Source organism: Diadema antillarum, unplaced genomic scaffold, assembly GCF_040938485.1.
Source record: "Diadema antillarum isolate AM-2024a unplaced genomic scaffold, OU_Dant_1.0 scf00000075, whole genome shotgun sequence".
Taxonomy (NCBI): domain Eukaryota; kingdom Metazoa; phylum Echinodermata; class Echinoidea; order Diadematoida; family Diadematidae; genus Diadema; species Diadema antillarum.
Genome location: NW_027270964.1, coordinates 2,620,808 through 2,647,333, shown reverse-complemented (window position 1 = coordinate 2,647,333; position 26,526 = coordinate 2,620,808). Strand labels below are relative to the sequence as shown.

Here is a 26,526-nt window from a genome sequence, read left to right as displayed (position 1 = left end):
AATTCAATCCACCACATATCAAATTTCAAAAGATTGAGCCACTGTTTTCGTCCGTGAGTTTCAATATTGGATTAGGATTAGGGTTATGGTCAAGTGAAGGGTCTGGGGCAATTGTCCAGAAAGAAATTGTCTTAACCCTGTTCTAACTGGGGGGGGGGGGGGGGGGGGGGGGGGGGGGGGGGGGGGGGTGTCAAATTGACCCCCCCCTCGACATTTCGCGCCACGTTTCCGCAACGCGCAAAGATTTTGCCGCGTCGTTTCATGACTTTTTTCATTGAAATCTCCCGCATATTTTGAGACCAAATTTGCGACGTCCGGGTACACTGTTCCGAAGGTACGCAATGTTTTGCATATGCATGTCAACCCGAAAACAGCTCAAATTCATGATTTCGTGTGCAAATCCAATGCAAATTGTGTTTTTTTGTTGAATTGATATAAATTAGATTATTTCAACTTTTAACCATTGAAATTAATGAATTCTAATGTTGATAAGCTTGAAAAAGTGCCTACAACAAATTTTGGCAAAAAATAAAACAATAGAAAACAAAAGATCGAAAAACAATAAAATACATAAGAAATTAACAAAACAATAAAAAACAAAAGAAACTGATTTTGATTGCACTATCTTTTTACAAGAAAATTGTTTAATGTGTCTTGAGGAACTCTGACACAAAATTTAGCAATCCTTCATTCTTTATGATGGAGTTATAGGTGAAAATATAATTTCATGCGTAAATTTGCATAATTAATTTATTAATATAAAATCAACATTTTTCTATTGTATGACCATGTAATCTTGTAGGTGACATCCGGCTCTATGTTCAGGCAAAATTTTGCGGCGATTGCGCGATCGGCGGCCGAGATCTGAACCCCCCCAGTAAAAACTTGGTCTCAAATAGCCCAGTTAGAATAGGGTTAAACCTTTAATACATCACAGGTGGAAGAATCCTTGGAAATGATGAGAAGAAGTTAGTGCTCATTGTGAGTGGGTTTGAGTGTGGGACAGACTACAATGAATTGATCACAAATGAAAGATATACACATCACATTATAGACCATGGTAGTTTTGATGAACAACCAAGAAGAATGAAGTCAATAATGTGAAAATCCCACGCGTCTTTCAACATAGAGGAGAAGACATGAAGACAGGATGTGGCATATCAAGTTCATGAAATACATTGTCGATGGGGTAATCAAGGTTGCTACAGTGTATGTGAGTGTTTGAGAACATTCTTAAGGTCCATTAGAGACATACATTGTATATAGCTATAATTATACTCCTGGTCCAGTTTGTCAATATTTATAATTTCAGATGTGCAACCATCAGGGGCCACAAGTGGGACACAATGAAGGACCTTATACTACAAATGTCACAACCAATCCTGGCAGTTTACAGTCAGTTTTTAGCCATTTCTATTCCAAGTCACAAGGGCACCATAGCGCCAGATTTTGTTTTTCCCTACCATCCTCAGAATTGTCTCTAATACCTACAGTGTACTTTTCTGCTCACATGAGAAGGATATGCCACATTTCTCTCTTTATGTCTCTTTGCAGAAAAAGAGGCACACACAGTCTTCTATTAAACTGTGCGTGTAAACGGGAAGGAGTCTAATTCCCTTCACCCTCCTACCTTTCTTGTTGCTCACTCTGTCCAAACAATGATGAAGCACCAGGTCAAATCCACTCAGCTCGTTTGGAACCCAGGTGAACTTGAGAGATTAATGAGCAAAGGAAAAAGATGCTTTAATGTTGTAGGAGACACAGGCGTATAACGTATACACCCTATTGACAACATGCAAGATTAAAAGGAATGTACGTCACATACTCAGCCGTTATCCCAAGTGGCAAGAAAACTTCTTGAATTGCAATGTCACATGAATTTACATCTTAAAAAGTTAACTTGAAATCCTGTGCAAGAGAACTATTGGCATCTAGATGCAATTGGACGGTTTGTGCTCAAACCATGGACGACTTGATTAAAGGATTCCTTAAAATATTAAAAGCATATCTAATGTATGGAGCCACATAATCATTTCCAGCTCTCCCTTCAAACCAAAGGCACAAACCTTCATATGGCCACCTGCCTTTCCTGCATCTTCTGCGTTAAGTTCCTGACAATATTACATGCTACCATCACACTACTACATATGTGACCCTGCACTTCAAAACAAACAAAAAGTCGCCAGACATGAATTTTTAGTCAAGACTATATTCTGAAAGAGCAGACTTTAAGCTTTAAAATGATGTATAACTCAAATCAAATGGACTCTCCTAACCTATCTGAATATTGGAAAGAAAGCACAAACTCAGGAAAAGTGTCAAATGAGAAAAGAGGTTCTGAAGTACAGTGTCTATTCAAGCGCTTAATCTTTACCAAACCGTGCTGGCTGTGCGATGACTGGGACAAAAAAACAGGAAGTAAACCACCAGAGTAACAACAATGAAGGGATTATCAGATTAAACTGAAATTAAGCATGCCTCATTAACACATTCTGTCCATTATTAATACCAACGTTCAGAGCAGTAGCACTATCCTTTCAAAGTTATTAGAGTTGAAAGTGAAGAGTGTGGACAAGGTTTTTCAGAAATGAAAAAGGGATTCTTAAGACACACCTAATCACACTATTCTACCAAAAAATGTTCGAGATAAACTGCTAAAAAAACACACTTTCCTGCCCGTTTTATGATACCAAATTTTAGCATAATGTAAAAGAAGACCCGCTCTTTCAGAAAATATGAAAAAGTCAAGTTCGGCTAGGTTGACCCATTTCACTTATTTTCAGTCCTCACGCCAAATCAGTGTGTGCGACTTTATGTTCGTTTTGAGGTGCACGGTCACATATATACTTTTGTCATATGCTCACAACAACAATCTAAATCACATCCAAATTTTACAAGATTAGGGGGAAAAAAAGCAAAACAGTAGGTATCTATGTTATCTTCTGTCGACACATTTTGCTACTTCATGTACATTAACATAATTATGTTCATCAATATTATTCAGAGTTCCATGGGAGACCAACACTTATTGGTGAATGGGCTACCCTGACAACAGATTAGAAAAGATTGGAATTAAAAAAAGACAACAACAACAGCACTTGACCCACTTGCTTTAGGGTGATCTTTGACCCTTCAGTGCCCTTTGGGAGGTTGGCCAAGGTGGCACAGCCTTGATGTCCATTCGTCTTCGCCTGCTTGGGTTGCCCCTTGCAGCCATCCTTGGGGCAGGAGAAGAGGTACTGCTTTTTGGCCAGGATCTCTTCGGCCACCTTCACGAACATCCCGCAGAAGTCGGAGCCGATCACCTTGCGGAAGTAAATCATTCAGAGAACATCCATAGATTTCTAAGAGCGCACTAGCTCACGAACGCTCCCTCCGTGTTGGATCAGAACTATGGCTCTTGTATTGACGGACTAGGACTTGTTAAACTAATCTTACCAGGTTAACAGTACAGCACAGACTCAAAGCTGAAGTCACATCTTTCAAGGAGAGTCCAAACTTACTCCTTTCCTTTGAGCAGTGCAGTGCAGTGCAGTGCTCATTTGTTGCATAATTGAAAACAAAGTGATTTTGCTACCAAACCTACAAAATGAGCAATGGAATTACATGATAATTTGTAATCTTGATTTTGAAAGAGGAAATAAGTCCCTCTCCCTCACCAAATTGTCTATTTTAAATTTGCATACCAAACAAATTGTCTGACTAACCTATAATATAGTTCACTGCAAAAATGAAAGAAAATGTACTACTGTAAAATACAATATTCATGCGTGATTACTTTTTCTCGCTGAGCAGCTAAAAAAACGTATTAGCGGGTCCACGAATTTGCACTGCGCAATCGTCAACCAATTCAACATATGCACAGAAAATAATATGTGAAGATATTTTCACGGGTTTTAGAATTTGTGCTAGCCAAAAATAGTGTGAAATATGCAAGAAATTAATGTACCACAAAAATTTCCACATTTGTAGTTGTGATAATTTACAAAGGTCTCATATTCTATACTTGTGAGAGCATACATTGTACATCTAAAAGGATCAATCAAACCCAAAACCAGCACTCACTGAATTGCAGTGTTTGGAAAGTTCAAACGTCGATCTTCCGCACCCACATCCTATGTCCAGGACGTTGTCGAGCTGGGCCCCGTATTTGGTCGCCAAGGTGACGGCAGTCTCGCTGAGAGCCTTGGAGAGACTGTACTGGTCGATGCAGTACTCGTCAAAGAGGTGGTTTTCGACGTTTGACCGAGTGTCCTGGAGGAACTGCACATTGGTTGTCAGGTGCTGCTTTTGAAAGACGTCTTTGATGGGCAGGACATTCTCTACACAGAGAAAATAGCCAGATGATGAGATCAGATACTGTAGAAGCTGCTATTTTCACAGACAAATCTTTTTGCAAATGACGAAGTCACGGACATCTTTGGGAGATGTTGTTTTCACAATTTTGACATCAAGGCTATCGCAAGTGCACTAAAGCGTGACCACTTACAATATTTTCATTTGTTGTTCAATTTAGGTTCAACAGTTATTCACAAAATTTGCAAAAATAACAGATTTTACAGTAGTCTACCTCCTATTATGCAAATGCACTTGTGCTAGCACTTCCTACAAACACTGTGAGTGAGCCATCCTCAGGGCAATGTATTTCTAAATGGTGAAGTGAAATGAATCAAAAGATTGGAGTATTCAATATGCACTATCATGTTTCTTTCACATGTAATTTTACCCAAATGAGAATTTCAACATTTTCTACAGGGCAGAGTTACATTACATTGCACTGTGTACATAAAAAAAGAGGTGCGGAAATATAGTTAGAAACTTTGTAATAGATATTGAAAGGTTTCTCAAAATATTTATGTGGATACAGTGACTGCAGGATTAGTGAAAGATAAATATTGCTGCGTTTACTCAATCCATATGCATATTTTTGGGGGAAATTGTCCGTTTAAACGTACCATTCTCCTCCCCCTTCCAGATGCTGTGGATCATTCGGACGCACAAGTCTCCCCCTGGTGCCAGGGATCTTGCCAGCCGAAAGCCAGCGTGCTGGAAGAAGTGCCGGCGGAATCCGTAGCGGGCAAACCTTGAGGCCTCCACACCTGTCGATATCCAGGAGCCTCCCTACAAAGAAGCCAACAAACAGATACATCCAAATAATATATTATTGTTAAGTATGAAATATTATGAACACTGTATGAAGGCCAGCACAGATGAACGGGTAACGAGGAAATACATACAAACATGCTTAATTAAAAGCACAATCTTGATTGCTTCTCTTTTGCTGTACAATCAACATGCACACTAGCACACACCCACTGATAATTTGAGTTCCTCTCCACCTAAAAGTAGCAGCCACACATTACAAAAGCCTTCTGATAAGCTTAACCCGTTGAGGAAGAGTCTCAAGTATACTCGGGCAGATGTCTATGGGAATTGCGTGTTGTAGCAAAATCAAACTGTCCTCAACGGGTTAAAGGCGCATAGTCCCAGTGGGTGTGAGGGTGCTTGGATAATACTGCCCATAGATACGGCTGATCACTGTTAGCATGATACGAAGATTGCCGAAGTTGAGCTGTCATCAAGAGTAAAGCGCGTAGGTGTTGCTAGGTAACATTGCCTTTGTTGTCTTCTCTGCACATCACGCAGTCTGTAGTGATGCCAGGAGGTGTGCTTATGTGCTTCTTAGTATGACATCGCTAAAGACGTTTGCTAAAGCTGTCATCCCCCTTAGCTGAATCATGAGCTGAACCATGATTGGACCACTGACTACATGTACAGTGGATTGGACTTCTTCGGACTCGGGGAAATGGGTCAAAGCATAAGCACTAAAGAGGAGTCCATAGCATAGGTCTCTATAGGAAACTATAGTATGCATTCGACTAAACCACTGAACCATGTGCCTTTTTAATAAAAGATATATAAACAGTGCAGATCAGTGACTACGATGTCCACTGACAGTTATGAAGAAAAAAAAAAGAGATTTACATGTGCTTCTAGAATCATGCCCTGTATTTCTTTTTGACAATCTAGTCATATTATATTCTACAAATAGAAAAGCAGTCAGGCTCAAATTTAGCTCTAGTACGATTCATAGAGCACCAGAGCGGATCTCTCTGCCACCAGGCACTCAGCCAACAAAGGGAGGACTGGGATTAAGGTTTCTGTAAAGATTCACCAGAAGGCTGCATTGGTTTTGCTTCCACAGCAGCCAAGCCACAAAGAGAGAGAGACAACTGGGCGTGGGATTTAGGGTCCGCAAGGATTCACATACCACCAGAATGTTGTGTTTGCCATCGAGGGTTGGTGAGGAGTAGTCGTCGTACAGGTAGTGGGTCTTGTAGCCGGGAAACCCATTGAAGTTGTCCTCCACCCACTGCCAGACATTGCCAAACACATCGTGGAAGCCCTTCTTGTTTGCTGGGTACATGTTCACTGGCTGTGAATCAAATCAATTGCAAAGGGCAACATGGTGGTATTATATGCATATTAAGTCTTAAAGGGGTTGCAAGGTGGAGCTTTAGGTTAATTTTCCAACATTTTTTGATGATTTTTGTGAGACAGTGAGAAACCTTTTATGAAATCAGAAACAGCAATTCTTTATAATTGTGTATAATTCTGTATAATTCTAAGAGAATTTCTAAGTTTATTTCATGGAAATTGATTTTGAAATGGCTAAGTTATCCAAAACAAAGAGATCGTAATAAAAAGTGGGACCCATCTTTTGTTAGTATCACTTTGTATTAATTTGCTTTTCCCAAACGATTTTTATCAAAAAAATTTGAATGCCTACAAGAATTGTCTACACTTTAACATATCATAAAGAGGTGTCTAAGTATCTCAGAATATATTGGAAGCTAAATCTTTAACTCAACCAATACTATACTATCTCTTTAACTGGAAAGATTTTTCAAGCAAGTAAGCAGACCTAAGAGTGCAGAAAACTAGAAAGTCAGACAGTCCCTTCAAAAGTTACAAATTTTCACAATTTTGGTTATTTCCATGTGCTGCCCTCTCTCGTTTCAATCTCTCCTACAATGTATGATGTCATAACAGTAGAATATACAGAAAAATAAAAATCTTCTTCTTTGTATCGTACGACATATGCGTAGTTATAATGGTAAGTCCAGACGGCCAAGCTAGGCTAGGGCGTCGTCACTTTCATACATCTACATTCTTCACATAGTACAAATTCCATTGACATGTTACTGGGATGTCGTTAAGGAAGAGCTTCTAAAACAAAATTTATAACACTTTCTTTTAATATCTTACCAATGGCATTTTCATCACTTAACAATCACAAACTTTTATAACGTGCTTTTAAAGCACTCTGTTATGAAAACACACTGGAAATCAAAAAAAGATACTTCCTTTTTGAATTCCCTCTCTTTACTAAAGATGGAAGACAAAGGCTGGGAATGCAATGTGAAAAAAATATATAAAATAGTTTCATGAATTCTCATCTCAAGGAACAATGAACATGACATGAGTAGAAATTGAGATATCATCTGGAGGAACTTACTGTGGATGAGCCATATGACATGTTGATGTTGTAATTTTCATGCAAGTCATCCTGGTAGAGGGTATCTGTTCCAGCATCCAGCGGGCTGGCCCTCTTTAGTACAGCAGCAAGAATATGATAAAGATACAAGTTGTAGTTTATAGGCAGGGATACCAGCTGTCTATTTCCAAAACAATATTAGACCGCCTCAAGGCTAAGGAACAGGAACATCTTCACAATAAATTTGTTTGGTATGAAAGTGGAGATATTGCAGAATTAGATCAGAGAAAAATAAGAAAAAAGTCAAGGAAAGCATTACAATATGTCACCTACACACATGATGTCTAAGAGGAGGACCCTCATAAAGGTATATCTCCATAGCAACCGCATCATCAATTAAAAACCTTTCTCTCTCTACATTCTAGCTCCAGACTACATCAAGGATGTTTTCCCACATTAGCAAATTTTCTTTAATATCAGATCATCTGTCAAGGCCTACAGTATGGCAGGGAATAGAAGGCAGAGAAGCTCGCCTCCAAGGAGTCAAAGAAGACAATGAGAACTACACCATCTCATGCCAAAGTGCACAAAGTTTATTCTGTTCCTGGAAGGTTATGGTCCTCCTACTAAATTCGCTCTGTGCAGAAATTCAACACTTGCAACTGATGTTAACTCAGTCAAGCTGTGAGAGCCATTCTGCATCTTTTTGGTAAACATTGCCAATGACAATCAGCACAATTATAACACTGTGTAAGACATCTACATTGCATTTGTACACATCAAGATTTAAGCAGTCTTACATACATGTAAGCTAAACAACATGTATAGTTAAGTCATTTGAGTCACTCAAACTTCTCCTTTGACTTTGGAAATACCCAAAAAAAATTAGTGGAGCCTCATTAATAGCCTGGCTCAGCAAAGTGTAACATCTTCAAGTTAAGAAGGACTTAATACCGACTGGTGATCAGTTCTTGTGTGCTATACTTATCAGAATTGCAGTAATTCAGCACAAGAACTGATCACCAGTCGGTCTTAAGTCCTTCTTAACTTTAAGAACGGCTTTGTGAAACACCCCCTGGCACACAAAGGGTTAAATGTGACCGCATTTCCACAGTTTGCTTTCCAACTCAAAGGGATCCCAAGCAGAAGCTCAGAATACACCATCATGAGTGGACAACAAATAGTCACAATTTTTTGATGTGAGGTGGACTATATACAGCCTTGGCAGAATAGCACCACATAAAGCAGCAATCAATTATCCATGAAGTCTCTTCTGTGAAATTGATTTACGTACAGTATACTCTGGGAAGACATTGTCTTTTCCTTACCACTCTACCTCTTTTATGCTGTGTGTCTATAGTATTTCATACAAATAGGGCATGCTCTACGATGCACTATGCTGGATTATAGAATGCCAAATACGAAATTATCTCGAGTGCTGTTTTGTTTCAACGCGGCCGCAGGCTGAGGTGAACAGAACTGCACGAGGGATAATAAGAATAGTATCTGGAAGTCTATAGTCCAGTACTGATGGATCAATAGAACATGCCCTAATTGTTATAGTAAATAGGTCCCTTGATCTACATGTATTTTCCGTAGGTCTAAGCCCTAGATCTAACATTAGACTCACCGTACTGATATCTTGCACGCTTAACTGTAACCTTGTTTATGTACAGCTGCAGCCGCGTATGCGCGATTGGCAGAGCAGACTTGCATATTTAATTACGTAAAACTGCTTCATTCTGCATTCAGTGCTCTAGCGCGCATACGTTGAAATGCTTGGCCTTGTCCTACTACGTCCCTCACTGTGCAAATCTCTGCATTGATAAGGCATAGGCGCGCTGTAAGCGTTCGGTATAGTGGCACGACCGTCTACTATACCGAAGTTTTTCTACAATCACATGATGCAATCTAACCAATCACAATGCATATTTTACTCTACCTATTTACTATGTAAGGCAATGTATGTTTTCTTTGGGCCATGGAGCTACATTTGTATAATATATTTGCAGCTCAATGTTGTGGTCCTATGACAAGGAAGAAAAAAAAAATCCTCCTGGAAATTTGAAGTCTTTATAAACTATACAAGTATCTAAATCACCCAAGGTCTCCCCAGCACATGGGGGTGTGTGTCCATGTGTCTGGGACAAGAACAAGAAGCAGTGCGAGATTCTTACAACTGTGTAGTTCATATCATTACTGCAGCAACCGTTCTGCAAGTTAAGTACATAAGAGGCACATGATCACTTTAATTATCTGAACCAAAGCGAAATCATGAGAAATGAGCACAGCTTCCTCTAGTGAACAGCAGCTAAATAGTGCAATGCAATACAGGGACATGAGGCCCTGTTTAACCCGTTGAGGACGAGTCCCAAGTATACTCCGGCAAGCGTCTATGGGAAATGCGTGTTGTATCAAAATCAAACCGTCCTCAACGAGTTAATAGAGAGTCAGAAGTACCACAGAAACCACATCATGACTGCATTGACCAGACCAGGTTCAGACAATGTCCCCACTGAGACACTGGTCTTCATTGAACTCTAATCGACTGCTCTCCTCTACTAAAGGTGAATGTTAGCCACATTGAACCAATAGGGCACAATAATGCATCAGACAACCATACAAAGACCACTGTGATATAATCAATGACGAATGAGCAAGCTTACATAATCTTAATTGATTATCTGTTTATTTTCAGACACCCGTGGTGCCTATCAATGACAGAACCCTAGCTGAATGTGTCCATTACCATCAAGCAAAGCACAAGTTATTCCTAAATGAGTCCATCAAATGAATAAAAGATATTGACATTATTTATAAATTGCATCAATTTCTTTTAAGAATGAAAACATACAGCTGTATATGCATCCTACTGTAATTCAAGAAAGCTTAATTTATAGGTGTAACACATATTCATTAAAGATACACATTCATATCAATGTGGATTATGTTTGCAGCAAATTAAGCATGCTAAAGATTTGATGACACTCACGAAAATAAATCCAAAAACATAGCAGTAAGACTTTGATATTATAAAAAGAGACAGCATGTTTTGACTCTCCCATACACTCGAGTTATTTTTTTTTCCAGAAGGACTCCACAAAATGAACACATTCTCACAGTAAAAACTTCCTTCAGAATTGTCAACTCCCTTTCTGTGTCCAACATGGCCACTCCTCTGGTCCCCAATCCCCCCCCCCCCAAGAAAAAAAAATAAACACAAACAAACACAACAGGAAAAAACACTGGATATTCCATCATAAACCACAACATTCGCGGCCTCTTACCATGTTGCCCTTAACACAAACGCAACATATAAGAGAGAAAAAAAAATGCACGACGGTTGTCTTTGATATAATAGCCAAGCACATAAATTTGAACTTGGACTAACACTGATCTACACTTTATATTTCGAAATTTTTACAGCAATTTATGAAGCATGTACTATGATGTCGAGTGGCCTCATGTCTAGCATTGCCTTATCTCAAGCTGCTACTCTTGACTTCATCTCAACTACATGTGTGTTTCCTCAAAACTCTGTAAATCTGGCAGCCTATGCTTCCTCACCATTTCTATAGTAGATTGATGAAAGGGATGAAGGGGGAGAGGGTACCGTAAAAGCAGAAAGTTTTGCCATGTGGAAATTTTCGTGCATTTTGCATACCCAGAACCTAGTGCAAAAATAGGGGCACATGAATATTTGTGTATGCTATATGGAGCACTATTTCTTGTTCTGATTGTGTGGAATTTAGAACGTGTGGAATTTATGTTACAAGGCCGAGCAAAAGAAATTACTCGCACTAAAATTTCAACTTTTACAGAATCTCACCGGAAGAGTTCTGATGGCCTGGCTCTCTGCCTCTGTCAGGAGGCGGTAGTCTGGGCCCCGCCAGACCGCATAGGCCTTGGCCTCGTGGTAGTTGACTACCACTGGCCAGTCCCACGGCATCGTCATCTCCTCACAGAACGTTCGGTACCTGGAGAATGATACACAGATGACGTAAAGGGAATGATATTCAAATACAAATTTGGATTAAGAGAATGCGGAAATATCGGGAGGACACATCAGTGAATTCCAGTTTGAGGAAATTTGGATTATTGTTCAAAAGATATGAATTTCTAAAGTTTCTGCACCACCATCACTGGATAAGAAGACTACAACGATTTGTGATATCACAGTAGGACAGTGATTAAAGAAAATATGAAGAGAATTCCAAAAAATTTCATTTTTTAGGAAAAGTACACATTCCTTCCACTTATTACAGGTATATTATGTCAAGAGTAAACTTATTCCCTCTACTTTTTGAAAAAAGGAAGCCAAGTGCTCTCCCATTTAAGAAAACTGTCTCTAAAATGATAACATTCCACGTAAACATCAACCTGGTTCAATTTTTGTAATTATACAAATGTACATGTAGTGTCCCCACAAGGAGTTTGTGTTACATGTGAATGGTTTGTGAAAATAAAATGAAATTGAAATTGAATTAAATGAAATTACAGTATGTTGAATTCTAGAATGATGGTATATAAACTTCACATTCATAACTTTTAAATGGATTTTTCAATTTTCCTTCAACTTCACTAATGTGTTCTAATAATACTGCTGTATTCATTTTATCCTCATACACATTTGGGTTTCATTCTACTGAATGATCTCATCAAATCCACATTTCTCAAAGCAGAGCTTTATCTGATAGGCAACTTTCCTACCAATTCCTGTGGGTGACTTACATTGGAAATAAAGTACAGTTGTAAGCCACATCAATGTCATGATAATACAAAAATTAGAAAATTAATGATCAGAACTTATAAAGGCTTTTTTGTTTGTTTGTTTGTTTGTTTTTTTGTTTGTTCTTTTTATGACAGGCAATGCATATCCATTGGGATCCCATATTTTGTTGCACTCTACAGTACACTAAGCATCTCAGATGAAGAGTCAACAAAGCGTATGTTGTTATTGGTCATTAATTAGCATACAATGTACCTTCATAGTTCATATATCAAAACAGCTGACTTGGATATGAAAAGTTATTTCTGGGTTGTCATTACTTTTTACAGAGTACAAACATTCAGAGTGAACTTACATTACCTACCTGTACCTTGCAAATGACTACATTTCCTTTTAGCATAAAAACTGTATCTATTACACAGCATTCTAAACTGTTACAATAAAACAAGAGGACAAACAAACGACATGAAAGTGCAGTGAACTTCTACACCTGTAGTTACCTGTAACCATGGCTATCTTGAGTGAGCTTGTTGGAATTAGGATCCGGCCTACAATGGCTGTATCCAGCTAGGACCCCACCACAGCCTGAAATGCATCCTGCAAGTTGAAAATGATTTTACAAAATGTATGATCGTACCATGTAGTTTACACTCACATTCTGGTGTTCCCATGCTTTTGTGCACTTCAAATCCATCATGCACAACACTGCTACAAAAGAGCAAGTCCACATGACATTAAAGCTGAATATTAATTCATAGAATCTAATGAGATGAAAATAATCGTACAAGCTTCATCACAGTTGGTCATAAAAAGAGCTACAAACAGTGGTACAAGTTTTGAAATGTTAATGGAAGCTTGACATGCTTCAGAAAATGGCAATAGTGGCTGCATCCACAGACATGTTTAATAACAAAAATGATAATGTCATCAAATAAAAGCTCTCTCATAGGTTTGTGCATTAAAAGACAGCTTACATAATACTTTGGGTGATGACTTGGCAACTACAACCCTGTCTGGCTATGGCTGTGTTTATCATCTTTCCCCTGTTTGATACGGCTTTCAAAAGCCATTTCCAAAGCCCTTTAGAAACAGCTTCCAAAATAGTTGCATTTATCAACTCATCGCGAACACAAAAACTGGCACTGTCACTGCGCAACTGCATCGCTCATTTTGGTTCGTATTACAAATTAAACCGCAGTACAAAGCCGTTTCAAAACAGCTTTGCATTTATCTCCCTTCAAAGGGCTTCTAGAAACAGGTTTCTGGAAACCTGTTTCGAAAACCTGTTTCGGAAAGCACAAATTTGCGGTTTTTAAAAAGGCTTTCCTAACCCCATAATCAAAACAGCTTTGCATTTATCATCTTGTAAAAATTCCCTTAAAGGGAAGATAAACCCCAAGAACAATGTGGATTGAGTGAAAGCAGCAACATTAGTAGAACACATCAGTGAAAGTTTGAAGAAAATCGGACAATCGATGCAAAAGTTATGAATTTTTAAAGTTTTGGTGTTGGAACCGCTGGATGAGGAGACTACTAGAGGTTATGACGTATGAGTGGACAACAATACCAAGAAAATATAAAGAAAATACTACAAAAATCCATTTTTCATGAAAATTACAAATTCCATCAACTTGATATTGACATAAAATTTATGTTAAGGGTAGCAATTATTCCCCCTGCTTTCTGAAAGCGGTTGGTCCACTGCTCTTTCATAATTCTAGAAAAGTGAATTTTTGTTGAATTTCCTTTATATTTTCTTTGTATTGTTGTCCACTCATACGTCATATCCTCTAGTAGTCTCCTCACCCAGCGGTTCCAACACCAAAAATTCATAACTTTTGCATCGATTGTCCGATTTTCCTCAAACTTTCACTGATGTGTTCTACTAATGTTGCTGCTTTCACTCAATCCACATTGCTCTTTGGGTTTACCTTCCCTTTAAAGCCGTCTGGAAACTCTGTTTCTGCTGAGAAAAAGAGTTGATAAACGCACCTTAGAAGTCATCCTTCCTACTGCAACAAGTTGTTAGAAAAATGTGACGGACACTTTCCCACTTCTTATCTATAAAATTGCATCAAGCTTTATGTGTAGATCAATAGAATCATAAAAATCATTGCCTCATCTAATTTGCATGATCTGGGACAAGCATATTGTAAAACTTTTAACTATTCAGTAACATTCTCATTTCCAGAAATTCTCAACATTCATGTTCATCTGTATTTACTCAATTTTCACAAAGTCAAATTGAACATAGTAGGCGCGGTCAGACGGGCAAAAGATTAAGAAGTTTCAGATTGTGACATTTGGGTCATTGGTACGCGCGTGCAAGAAAAGAGAAAGAGCGCACCGTTCAACGGCTAGTGATTGTGACGTAACAATGCACATCTGTACATGACGATGGCCTCGCGCTTTGGAGACATCGTCCACAAACAGATCGAGAAGTTGGACGGGGGTGAGGGAAATATCCCTAGTTAGAGTGGGAAGTTTCGCGGAAAGTTGGCAGTCACACTGGCAAAACTTTGAGATCTTACAGATCAGGATCTTAAACTTTTCGATCTTTTGCCAGTCTGACTGTGCCTAGTGTCAAATCTAACCTGAAGTCTTAAATACAGGGGACATGCTTTATCCCATCCAACTCAACCATTGCAAATCATCTCTGCTGTGGATTTCTTACCTTTGTCACAGACCCAAAAGGTGGGATGTATGGCTTGCCTGTAGGTGCGCCACTGCCACCCCTCCTTGCTCCAGAACTCCTCCTTCTGGTAGCCTCCAGCCTTGACAAAGGCCAGGAACTCCCCGTTTGTTATCGGGTATTTGCTGGCTTCAAACCGTGGCACACTGCACACAATTGGAGAGGGAGACAAAAAAATTATTTCAAACAATGACTGAAATACAGTGAAATGAGAATGATGATTAATATTATTGCTGTCATTATTCCTGTTATTATAATTATAATAATAATAATAATAATAATAATTATTATTATTATTATTATTATTATCATTATTATTATTATTATTATTATTATTATTATTATTATTATTATTATTATTATTATCATCATTATTATTATTCTCATCATCATCATCATCATTATTATTATTGCTATCATCATTACTCCTACTGCTACTACTACTGCTACTAATACTTCTCCTACTCCTATTACTACTATTGTTATTATTATCAGTATCATCATTTTTTTTCAACCATCATCATCAATATTTCACTATTTTTTATCACCATTTTCAATGTTATGATGATTACCATTATAACTCTGTAGCATTATAAAATCTCAAGATGAGGAAATGTTGTTGATAATGTCTCAAGTAGAAATACACACAGATATTAAAGACAGTGCAATAAGAAAATACAGGAAGTCCACACTAAGCAATACAGATCTCTAGCAGATCAAGAGAGAAAAAAAAACAATATATTTACTTTGCATGCAGTTCTGGGTATTCATTGTCCCAGCCATAGGAAGGAAAGTCCACAGGTTTGCCCATCACCACGTCGGTCTGGTCCACTTGAACCAGAGGGTTTCCTTTTAGACCATCACCTGAGGGAGTGTTCGAAAAATTTTACTCAAAAACAGAAGAGTTTATGATAGGCATCAAAAAGTTTCAGTTACACGTCACATTATCGAAGAACAATTCTTGTAGTCAAAAACTTGATATTCAATTTCATACAAAACTTACGTAATTTCTCAATTGCAATACCATTCCCCAAACAAGTTCATCATTGTAATGATAATTTTTTAATCACAGTAAATTTTATTAATTCTTGCTTTCTGTCCCTTTTTGTGTAGGGGGAGTAGCAGAGCTTCTTGTTCACTTAAATACCAAATGTGCTAGGGGGGGGGGAAATCTTACAAAATCAATTTCAAGTACTGGTAATAAAAAGAAATGGAAATAGATACATGAAAGTTATTACTGGAATGCCCTCACTGTGTAAATGGGCTTGAACATTATATATGAAAAATGATGCTGTGTTTTCTCTTTGACTTTGTTTGATACCATCAAAGAACTTTGACACATTAACCCATTGAGGATGGGCTGATTTTGCTCTAACACCTATTTCCCACAGACACTTGCCTGAGTATACTTGGGACTCGTCTTCAACATATTAAATCTTACCACAATAATATACTTGACTGTGCATATTAAAATTAGTGATAATATTGTAATTTGAATTACATGCCTAAGTAACATTTTCATGAAATGAGTCTTTAATGTGGTCACTTACTCCTCTAAACTGTAGCAGCTTCCCTTTAAGAGGGAGATTTTCCACCTTTGGGAGCAGCATTCATATGAATACTGTCATCAAGGTTAGTTTTGACATGGGTTTGCCCTTTCAAAGCCTATTGTGCCTACTCATTATGGATTATGGCACTGAACAATGTATGTACATCATGCAAGTATATCAATAAAAAGATACAGATATTATAGATGAAATCCACCCAAAAATAAATGAACTTCAAAAGGAAGACAAAAATATTCCCTACAGAATTTTAAAAATTGACAAATATCTAGAAGAGAGGAAGATATGACATTTTGACATTCAACATTTGTTCAAAAAAAAAAACATTTCGGGGGTTCTTAACAAGTCTTTATGCATATTGAAATCAGCAAGTTGAAGATGTCATGCTCTCACAATTTCTTAATCATTTCATATGCAGAAATGGCCAAACTGTCATATTTCACCTGTATAAATAGAAAACTTGTCTTAAAACCACCCAAAATACAAAAGAACAAGAGACCCGCGGGTCTAGCGCTCACCTGAGTATCGCAAGTTCACCTTTCACGCAGTCACTAATCTAAATTATTCACAGCTCTACCAAAATTTGACGAGGCATTCTCAAGTGGAAGATGAAAATGTACAATAAGGGCCCAATTTTTTCAAGATTCCTTAATTTGGGGGAATTGGGGCCCCCTGGGGCCCTCTGGGTGGGGCATGGTGCCCAGTTTGATAAATTGAGATCCTGACCACCTAGGGATGCTACCTGCCAAGTTTGACAAAAATCCATCATGAGGTTTTCAGGAAGAAGATGAAAATGTACAATTCAGGCCCCCATTTGGACCCTTCCAACCACCCCCCTCCCCCCTACCCCCAAGAGGGGCACCCCTGGATCTCCTATGAACAAACTTGAAACTACAGTCATTAATGTACTCACTCATAGTATTATCTCAGCTCTATAACTTCTGATTCTAGAGAAGATTTTTAAAGATTCCTTCATTTGGGGGGTTTGGGCCCCCTGGGGGCCCCCTGGGCGGGGCATGGTGCCCATTTTAACAAATTGAGATCCTAACCCCCTAGGAATGCTACCTGCCAAGTTTGGTGAAAATGGGTCATGGGGTTCTCAAGAAGAAGATAAAAATGTACAATTTAGGCCTCATTAGGACCCCTCCTCACCCCCACCCCCCCCCCCCCCTCCCCTGGGTCCCAAGGGGGGCACCCCTGATTCTGCCATGAACAAACTTGAAACTACAGTCATCAATGTGCTAACTCATAGTATTAACCTAGCTCTATCACTTCTGGTTCTAGAGAAGAAGGTTTTTGCGGATTCCTTAATTTTGGGGGGTTTGGGCCCCCTGGGGGCCCCCTGGGTGGGTCATGGTGCCCATTTTAACAAATGGAGTTCCTAACCCCCTAGGGATGCTACCTGCCAAGTTTGGTGAAAATGGGTCATGGAGTTCTCAAGAAGAAGATGAAAATGTACAATTTAGGCCCCATTAGAACCCTTCCCCACCCCCCTCCCCTGGGTCCCAAGGGGGGCACCCCTGATTCTGCCATGAACAAACTTGAAACTACAGTCATCAATGTACTAACTCATAGTATTAACTTCGCTCTATCACTTCTGGTTCTAGAGAAGAAGATTTTTACAGATTCCTTAATTTTGGGGGGTTTGGGCCCCCCTGGGGGCCCCCTGGGTGGGGCATGGTGCCCATTTTAACAAATTGAGTTCCTAACCCCCTAGGGATGCTACCTGCCAAGTTTGATGAAAATCGGTCATGGGGTTTTCAAGAAGAAGATGAAAATGTAAAAAGTTTACGCACGACGCACGACGGACGACGGACGACGGACGACGCACGACGCACGACGCACGACGCACGACGGACGCCGGACGAAGGGCGATCGCAATAGCTCACTTGAGCCTTTGGCTCAGGTGAGCTAACAAATGTTAACTCTGATATATCTTGGTATAGGAACATGCTTTTACATGTACTTGTCTTTATAGCTAAAAGTAACAATTTGTACAAATTTACATGAAAAATTGTGAGGTACATGGTGTATGACATCATTAACTCACTCATTTGAATTTTCATATGGACTGGTCAAGAAATGTTTTCTGAAGAAAAAATGAAATTTCAAAATATGATATCTTCTGTATTTCTTATCTTATTTTTGTCATTTTTGTATCATTATACAAGGAATATTTTTCTCTTTCTTCTGAAGTTTATTTCTTTTTTGGGGTGGATTCCTTCTTTAAAGGAAGGGAGGTCAGGAACAGCAGTGTTTGATAGGTTTTTCCCACTCAGGATGCGTGCTGGAGCGTGCTGGCAACTCACGTGTCCACCAGGTCACATGACCACGTGACTAAATAGGCCTGCAGTATAGTCCACAGTGCCTCGGACCACAAAAACATTCTGTCCCCCAGATAACTGTCGAACGGGAGCAGTCTCAGATAACAACAGGACAAACACATTAGATAACCTCCTCAAACCCCTTTATCTTATGTCTGTGTTTGTTTTTGCTTTGTTTTTTTTTTTCTTGTTTCATACAAACTTTACAGGTTTCAACCAGAATGTGCAGGTGCCATAAGATTTTCTGGTTGTCAAACCGGTCACCTAGGATTTTTAGTCTGTTTTAGATTTGTATTTTGAAATCAGACCCCAAGGCCCGAATCCACAAAGGTGGTACAATCTTTGTCCATGGTTTAAACCATGGACAAAGACCGTAGTTTTGTATGGGGCACCAAGTGTCGCAAAGCCTATTTCATTACAAAATCAATCATTTCGTCGACGAAAAGATTTTGACCCGTTGAGGATGAGTCCTGAGTATACTCAGGCAGGGGTCTACGGGAAATGCATGTTTTAGCAAAATCAGCCTGTCATCAATGGTTTAAAGGTGCTATTTGAGGTTACATAATTAAATGGAACTGAATTGAATCAAACAGGTCAGTACTAAAATCATGCCAGTATGCACCATTTTTTAAACAATCACGAGCCCATCACACCAAAACACACAGAGAAAGAGGAAGAACATGCAACCAGCACACACTCACCACAGGTCTGAGGTCCAAACGTCCATCCTTCTGGTGTCCTCACCATGGAGATTGGAAGTTGGCGGATGAGAACAGAGGATGTCTCAATGTGTATTCGCTCGTGCTCAAAGCCCATGAATACTGCCCACTGGAAGACAATAAGGTGGTATATGTCTTTATACAGTCTGTGCGTGCATCTCTCCTCTCTCGATCTCTCTTCTTTTTCTTCTTTTTTTTACATTAAAAAAATCATCTTTAGCTCCAGCATATCACAGGAACTAATTTATGGAAGAAAAAAAATCTCACATGGCGAGTGAGCAAACTATAAAAGTGAACACTTTAGCTCTAACAAATTTTCAGCACTGGGCCAATTTCAGTGAACATCATTTGCTTGTAGTTTCTCAGACAAGGTTTGGAGTCAGAGTTGCTTTTGGGGAGTGGGGCAGGGTTCTTGCTGCTGCTGCTGCTGCTGCTGCTGCTGCTGCTGCTGCTGCTGTTGTTGTTGTTGTTGTTGTTGTTGTTGTTGTTGTTGTTGTTTTATTGCTTTCAGGGTGTTCTTAAAATCACACAAAGCCTAGTATGCTAATAAATGATGACATTTTTAAGGACATTAACCAGTCGAGGATGAGCAGATTTTGTTATAACACACAAATCCTATTGACACCTGCCCAAGAATACTCAGCGGGACCAATCTGTAACAGGTTAAAAGTTGACATTAAACGAGACCCAGGAAGTGCTCATTGGAGTACTTAAGTCTTTCCAGGCATCCTTGCTGACTACTTTGACGACAAATTTTCACTAAAAGAAATCTGAAATGGGCATTTATTTTGGTGTTTCCCCCCCCCCCAAAAAAAAAAAAAAAACCCTCCGTCAGGGCCCTATTAAGATTGGTGGGTATCCCCAGATCTGCCATGAACAATCTTTTGAAACTGTACCAATAGATTTAAATCTATAACATTTACTTTGAATAGTAGCCCCCCGAAGGTGTACGGTGGCCATTTTACAAGAGGAAAAAAATAATGAAATCCTATTACAGCAGAGATGCTGATATTTGCCAAGTTTAGTGATAATCCATCATGGTGTTTCAAGAGTAAGTTTCAACAGTTTACGCTCAACGCATGCTGGACACTGGATGACGAATAATTGCAGTAAAAATGGAGTTCATACAAACCAAAGGCACTGATGAGGTAATGATTCACTTTGAACAAATATTGAAGCAGTCCTTCAGCCCATCCTACACACACACACACACACACACACACACACACTCAAAAACATATTCCATAGTACAATTTGTATTTAGCACTCAATGTTAGCTTCTCAGCATCAACCAGGGCACTATTAAATATAAACACAACACTCCACTGCCAAATCACAATAACCTATTGTTGGTGGACTAAAAGTATGTAAAATATGCATCGATCCAATTTTAGATGATTTCAAAGAAAGCTAAGTTCATTAAATGTCGCATCAAATATGATGCACTCACAATACACATTTGTTATTTATTCAATTTTCTACACTAAACTTGCCACCCACAGGTGAGACAGCTAGGTTATAAAGAAGCCACATTTGCTACACACCCATGGGCTATCTTGAGTCACTGGGAGGTCCAGAGGTGTGTCCTCAATGACCTTTCGAATCACATTGCGAGCCTGCAGTCTGAATTCCACGACATCCTTCAGTGAAGGCCACTGGAATGAGCCTCCCATGCGAAAGTTTTCCTGACAGGATGGAGAGAGAGAGAGAGAGAGAGAGAGAGAGCAAATGTTTATTTCAATATGTTGCTCGGAGACTGTCAATAAGAATATGGTACTTTCCACTTTCATATTCTACTGCATGATAAGAACAGTGTGAAAACATTAGAATCTTGAAATCTACTGCATTAAATGAGAAACGTGAAAACAGCTATTGAAACCAAATATAACTTATGCATCTTTAATCAAGCAAGATTGCTTCATTTGGGGCCTTTTATTTGTACAACTATGTGATTGAGGAACAGCTTATTTTTGAGGCCTTACAACTAGTGCACAAGTACTTTACTTCAAGTTAACTTACTTGGGAAGAAACAATTTTATTCTGCTCTATTGGGATGTACATGCTGTATTATAAGTGGTTATTTTCACAAGGGTTTAATTTTCGCGAATTTTGCGAATCACAGTTGGATCGCAAATTTAACAACACATGAAAATGTCGCCATACTCTAGAATAACAATACATGCCAGATAGCGTTGGTGTCAATTCGCAAAATCAACATCTCGCGAAAATGTCTGTCAGCTTCTAATTCGACAAAATATCTGTACACGAAAATAACAGCTTATACAGTATTGTGTATGTTGCTAAAGCATTGGTAATATGAGGTCTTTAACAGTAGAAGAAAAAAAGAACTCCTCAATGCCAACAGCTTTACCACCATCCCTTTGACCTTTCTTTCCTATACAGGGTGGCCCAGAAAGAACAGAACTTCTAAGATCTTTAGTTTCATCAATATTGTTGCAAATATGTCAATATTTGGCATACTATTGGAAAGGCCATTCTTTTTCCAATAGAATGACATCAAGTTCTCTAATCTTGGTTAATGCGTTATAATTAGGACCATTTTTGTCAACCCTTGCAATTTTCAAAATATGATCATTTTGCACTCTCAGAGATACCAAAACCAGACAGAATTTGGCTTGCCATAGAACCAGTAGCATCCACATAGGCCCAAATTTACAAAGGTGGTACGAATGAAACCATGGTTTAAACCATGGACAAAATCCATGGAGCGCCAAGTGTCGCATGGAATATTTCGTTACGAAATCACTTTTCGTCAATGAAATGATTATTTTGTAACGAAATGACAGCATTTTGTTACTAACTGAACATTTCATCCACAAAATGATAATATTGTTAACGAAACAGTCATTTTGTGGACGAAATGACACTTGGCGCTCCATGGTTTTTGTCCACGGTTTAAACCATGGTTTCATTGGTACCATCTTCGTGAATTCGGGCCAATGTGTGGAATGTGGGGACGGTGTGATTGTCATTGTGAAAGCACGACCCATTGAAATGCTAAATTTAGCTGGAAAATAGTAAGGTTATCAATTCAAAGGCATGACTGGCAGTGACGTGAGTTCATTAGTGGTTTAGGAATAAAGCCTGTACTTTTGATTAAGTGTACATTGATAAATACAGTGAGAACTGTGAATACTTCTGTGTCGGTTTAGGATTAAATCAATTATGGTCTTCATTATGCTTGCTTTTCTTTGTAGTTTTCATCTAATTGAACAAAATTACACAGGTCAGACAGCTCAGATTGAGAATCTTTAAAATCGGTCAGCTGCATTGTTAATTCGCGTCTTTAAATTTTCTTGTGACTGCTCAGAGACACTGTAATTTCACAGTACAGATGTCTCAGAGTTGAAGGCTAGCACAGACATTTCTACAACTAGCAAAATCTGCAGTCTCAAACTGTTCAAGCCCAGCGAGATACCTGTTAATTTGTTCATAAACCAACACAGCAATATTCTCAGTTCTAACTACACTATTTATCAATGTATACTTAATTAAAAGTACGAGCTTTTATTCCTAAAACCAATCATGAAAACACATCACTGCCAATCATGCCTTTGAATAAACCTCGCTACACGTATATTCCAGCTAAGTTAGCATCTCAATGAGCTTAACAGCTCGTCTCATTCACAATGATAACGGCCAATGACAATCACATCGTCCGCCCCACATTCTACACATTGTGGATGCTACTGGTTGTATGGCAAGCCAAATTCTCTCTTGTTTCGGTATCTCTGAGAGTGCAAAATGATCACATTTTAAAAATTGCAAGGGTTGACAAAAATTGTCCTAAAATCATAACGCATTATTAAACCAAAATTAAAGAACTTGGTGTCATTCTATTGGAAAAAGAATGGCCTTTTCAATAGTTTGCAAAATAATGACATATATTTGAAACAATTTTGCCGAAATTAAAGGTCTTTTTAATTAATAGATGTTTCGTTCTTTCTGGGCTATCCTGTATACTTCCCATTGTACATCACTACATTTACATTACATATATTGGTCATTGTATTTTGTAATACATACAATGTACAATGTACTTCAAGTTACAGTTCCTCTATGACTTCTATCTAGTCTAAATTTACTAATCATCAGGATCTTTGGTGTTAAAATATCGCTATAGAAGTTCACAATCTGCAAAAAAGGCATACAAAACAGCATAAATTATACAAGAGAAAAATTTTATGAGCATTTTATTCCAAGTATCGTCTCCCATGCGGATCACACATAAAGGATTGCAATTAGGCTTTTGTGTCGCTGGTAATCAGAATTCTATGAACATTCTGCACGCTACCAACCACGCAAGGCATTGTTACGTGTGAATGCCCTCGGCACACTGTGCAAACACATGATATATCTGCTACATGCCATCAGAGAACAAGGTTTAGTTAGTGTGCCAGTTTCAAATTTTTAAAGGTTAATGTTTATTCGCATGCATCCCATCTAGTAAAAGAAAAGCAGCGAGATGAATATACAGTATGTGACTCAAAACATGTTTATTTTTTTCTCCACCTCAAGCTTAAAATTTTCATTTTTTTTTTCCCACTGGGATATTTATCATTCTACATCAGACATATATTCATCTGAACAGGTAATACATCAAAATATTTCAAATAACATCATAATATTTCAAATACAATACTTTGAAAAACAAAACAACCAATAAAATACCGTGACTCAGTAAAATTTTCAGTCGAATTTTCATGGATTGGTGCTTCTGGATGATGCCTGCTGCACCTTGTGTTATGGCATGAGTACAGAGAGCACCATACACATTCAGACAAATAAAGACAGCATCATACATATTCAGACAAATAAAGACAGCATCATACACATTTAGACAAATAAAGACAGCATCATACACATTTAGACAAATAAAGACAGCATCATACACATTTAGACAAATAAAGACAGCATCATACACATTTAGACAAATAAAGACAGCATCATACACATTTAGACAAATAAAGCAGGGCTGCACACTGGCGCCGGTCCGACGGTCAAAGACCGGTAAAAGTCACTGTCGGACCGGTAACTTTTCAGGAAATCCACAAGTTACCGGTCCGACATGACCAGTAAAAAAAAAAGCATTGGTGGGGTCAGTAGAAAAGAAAAGAGCAGCCCCGATCAGGGAAAAACAGAATGCAAGATATCGCACTGTTCAACAAGTTTTACGCAAGTTTTCGTTTATGTCTACCGGTGCAATTTGTACAGTAAACATAGTTTTGAGCACTATACTAGCAGTCGACCAGTTACATTCGCGTTCGCTTGCGCATTTGGCGCTGCTCACGCACTGCCATGCAATGCAATACATGCAAAGCAAACGATGCAAAGCATGTACAGTGTAACTGCTTCTCGTTTGCTTGCGATCGGCGGTCATGCCAGACAAGAAGCATTGAAAGAAGCGCACGCATTTCTGGGTCATTTTACTTATGATTTCTTAACGCAAGATCGATCCGATCCAGGTTTCGCAGCAGCGTGGCAGTTATGTTAGAACTAATTTACTTGTGTCGATTTTTAGAAAAAGTAAAAACACATTCGATATTCAGCGATACAGTAAATGGGTCTGATTGCGTTTATTTTTATTTTGCACAGTCATTTCACAAATTGATATTTTCATTCGCTCAGAATGTTCTCATAACGAAGATAGGCGCAAAAAGGATCACGAAATCGGCCCTTCCGTGTACTTTTTAAGAACGCATGCACAAAATGTGAAGAGATAATACTAGGGAGAAAAAAAAAATCATGAAATCATGGCAGTCCCGCTTACATATTATTTCAGGTAGAAATCGTCCCAAAAAGGATCATGAATTCGACCGGCCGCGTCGTATCTTCCAAAAGATAATGTACGAAATGCGAAGAGATTATAGAGGAGAAAAAGAAAAAAAATAAAGGGCACATTTTGGTGAGTGCATCATAAACGATAACAGCCGAATAACAATTCATGAAATCAACGCAATCCCGTTGAAATTTGAGGAAATAATAGGCGCAAAAAAAAAAAGGATCTTGAATTCAGTCCTGCATGCCGTCTTGGTTATCAAAAACGCATACACAAATGCGACGAGATTATCGGGAGAAAAATAAAAAAGACATTTCTACCCTTCTGGTGCGTGTATTACAAAAGATTACATCCGAAGTAATTCATGAAATCGCCACATTCCCGCTGATATTTGAAGTAGAAATAGGCGCAAAAAGGATCGTGAATTCGGCCATGTCGTATACCTTGTAGATAAGAACGCATGTACGAAATGGGAAAAGATTAGCGGGAGAAAAATAAAGGACACATTTTCACCCCTTTTGGCGCTTGCATCATATAAATTACAACCGAATAGTAAGTAATTCATGAAAATTTCGCAATCCCGTTGGAATTTGAGTAAACAATAATAGACGCAAAAAGAATATCGAATTCGGCCCTGCATGCAATGTATAATTTTGAAAACGCCAAATACGAAGAAATTATCGAGAGAAAAATAAAGAACGCATTTTCAACCCTTCTGGTGAATGTATCACAAAAGATTACAGCCGAAATAATTAATGACATATCGCAATCCCGCTGATATTTGATGTAGAAATAGGCGCTAAAAGGACCGTGAATTCGGCCGTGACGTATAGGCATGTACGCAATGCGAAGTGATTATTGGGTGAAAAATGCAGCACACATTTTCAACCCCTTTTGGCCCGTGCATCATAAAGATTATAGAGCCGAGTGATAATTCATAAAATCATCTCAATCCCGTTGAAGTTTGAGGAAACGATAGGCGCAAAAGAATCATGATTTTTGGCCGTGTCGTGTATCTTTTAAGAACGCATTTACAAAATGCGAAGAGTTTATCGGGGAAAAATAAAGGACACATTTTTAACCCCTTTTGGCGCGTGTATCATAAAATATTGCATCCGAAGTCATACATGAACTCATCGCAATCCCGCTGATATTTGAGGTAGAAATAGGCGCAAAAAGGATCGTGAATTCGGCCATGT

General features: G+C 38.6%; 1 protein-coding gene across 1 annotated transcript in view; it reads right to left on the bottom strand.

The window, feature by feature from the left end:
• The window catches only part of LOC139717479 (uncharacterized), a 57,211-nt gene that overhangs the window by 11,601 nt on the left and 19,084 nt on the right, over positions 1-26,526 (bottom strand). Inside the window, exons 5-16 of the mRNA XM_071628985.1 lie at positions 21,072-21,212; positions 19,510-19,636; positions 15,666-15,783; positions 14,902-15,065; positions 12,728-12,824; positions 11,328-11,475; positions 7,520-7,612; positions 6,272-6,436; positions 4,956-5,121; positions 4,066-4,322; positions 3,108-3,305; positions 1,631-1,709 (exon numbers count right to left, since the gene is read on the bottom strand). Of these exons, the coding sequence (XP_071485086.1) occupies positions 1,631-1,709; positions 3,108-3,305; positions 4,066-4,322; positions 4,956-5,121; positions 6,272-6,436; positions 7,520-7,612; positions 11,328-11,475; positions 12,728-12,824; positions 14,902-15,065; positions 15,666-15,783; positions 19,510-19,636; positions 21,072-21,212 (1,753 nt within the window). The remainder of the gene's footprint in view (positions 1-1,630; positions 1,710-3,107; positions 3,306-4,065; positions 4,323-4,955; positions 5,122-6,271; positions 6,437-7,519; positions 7,613-11,327; positions 11,476-12,727; positions 12,825-14,901; positions 15,066-15,665; positions 15,784-19,509; positions 19,637-21,071; positions 21,213-26,526) is intronic.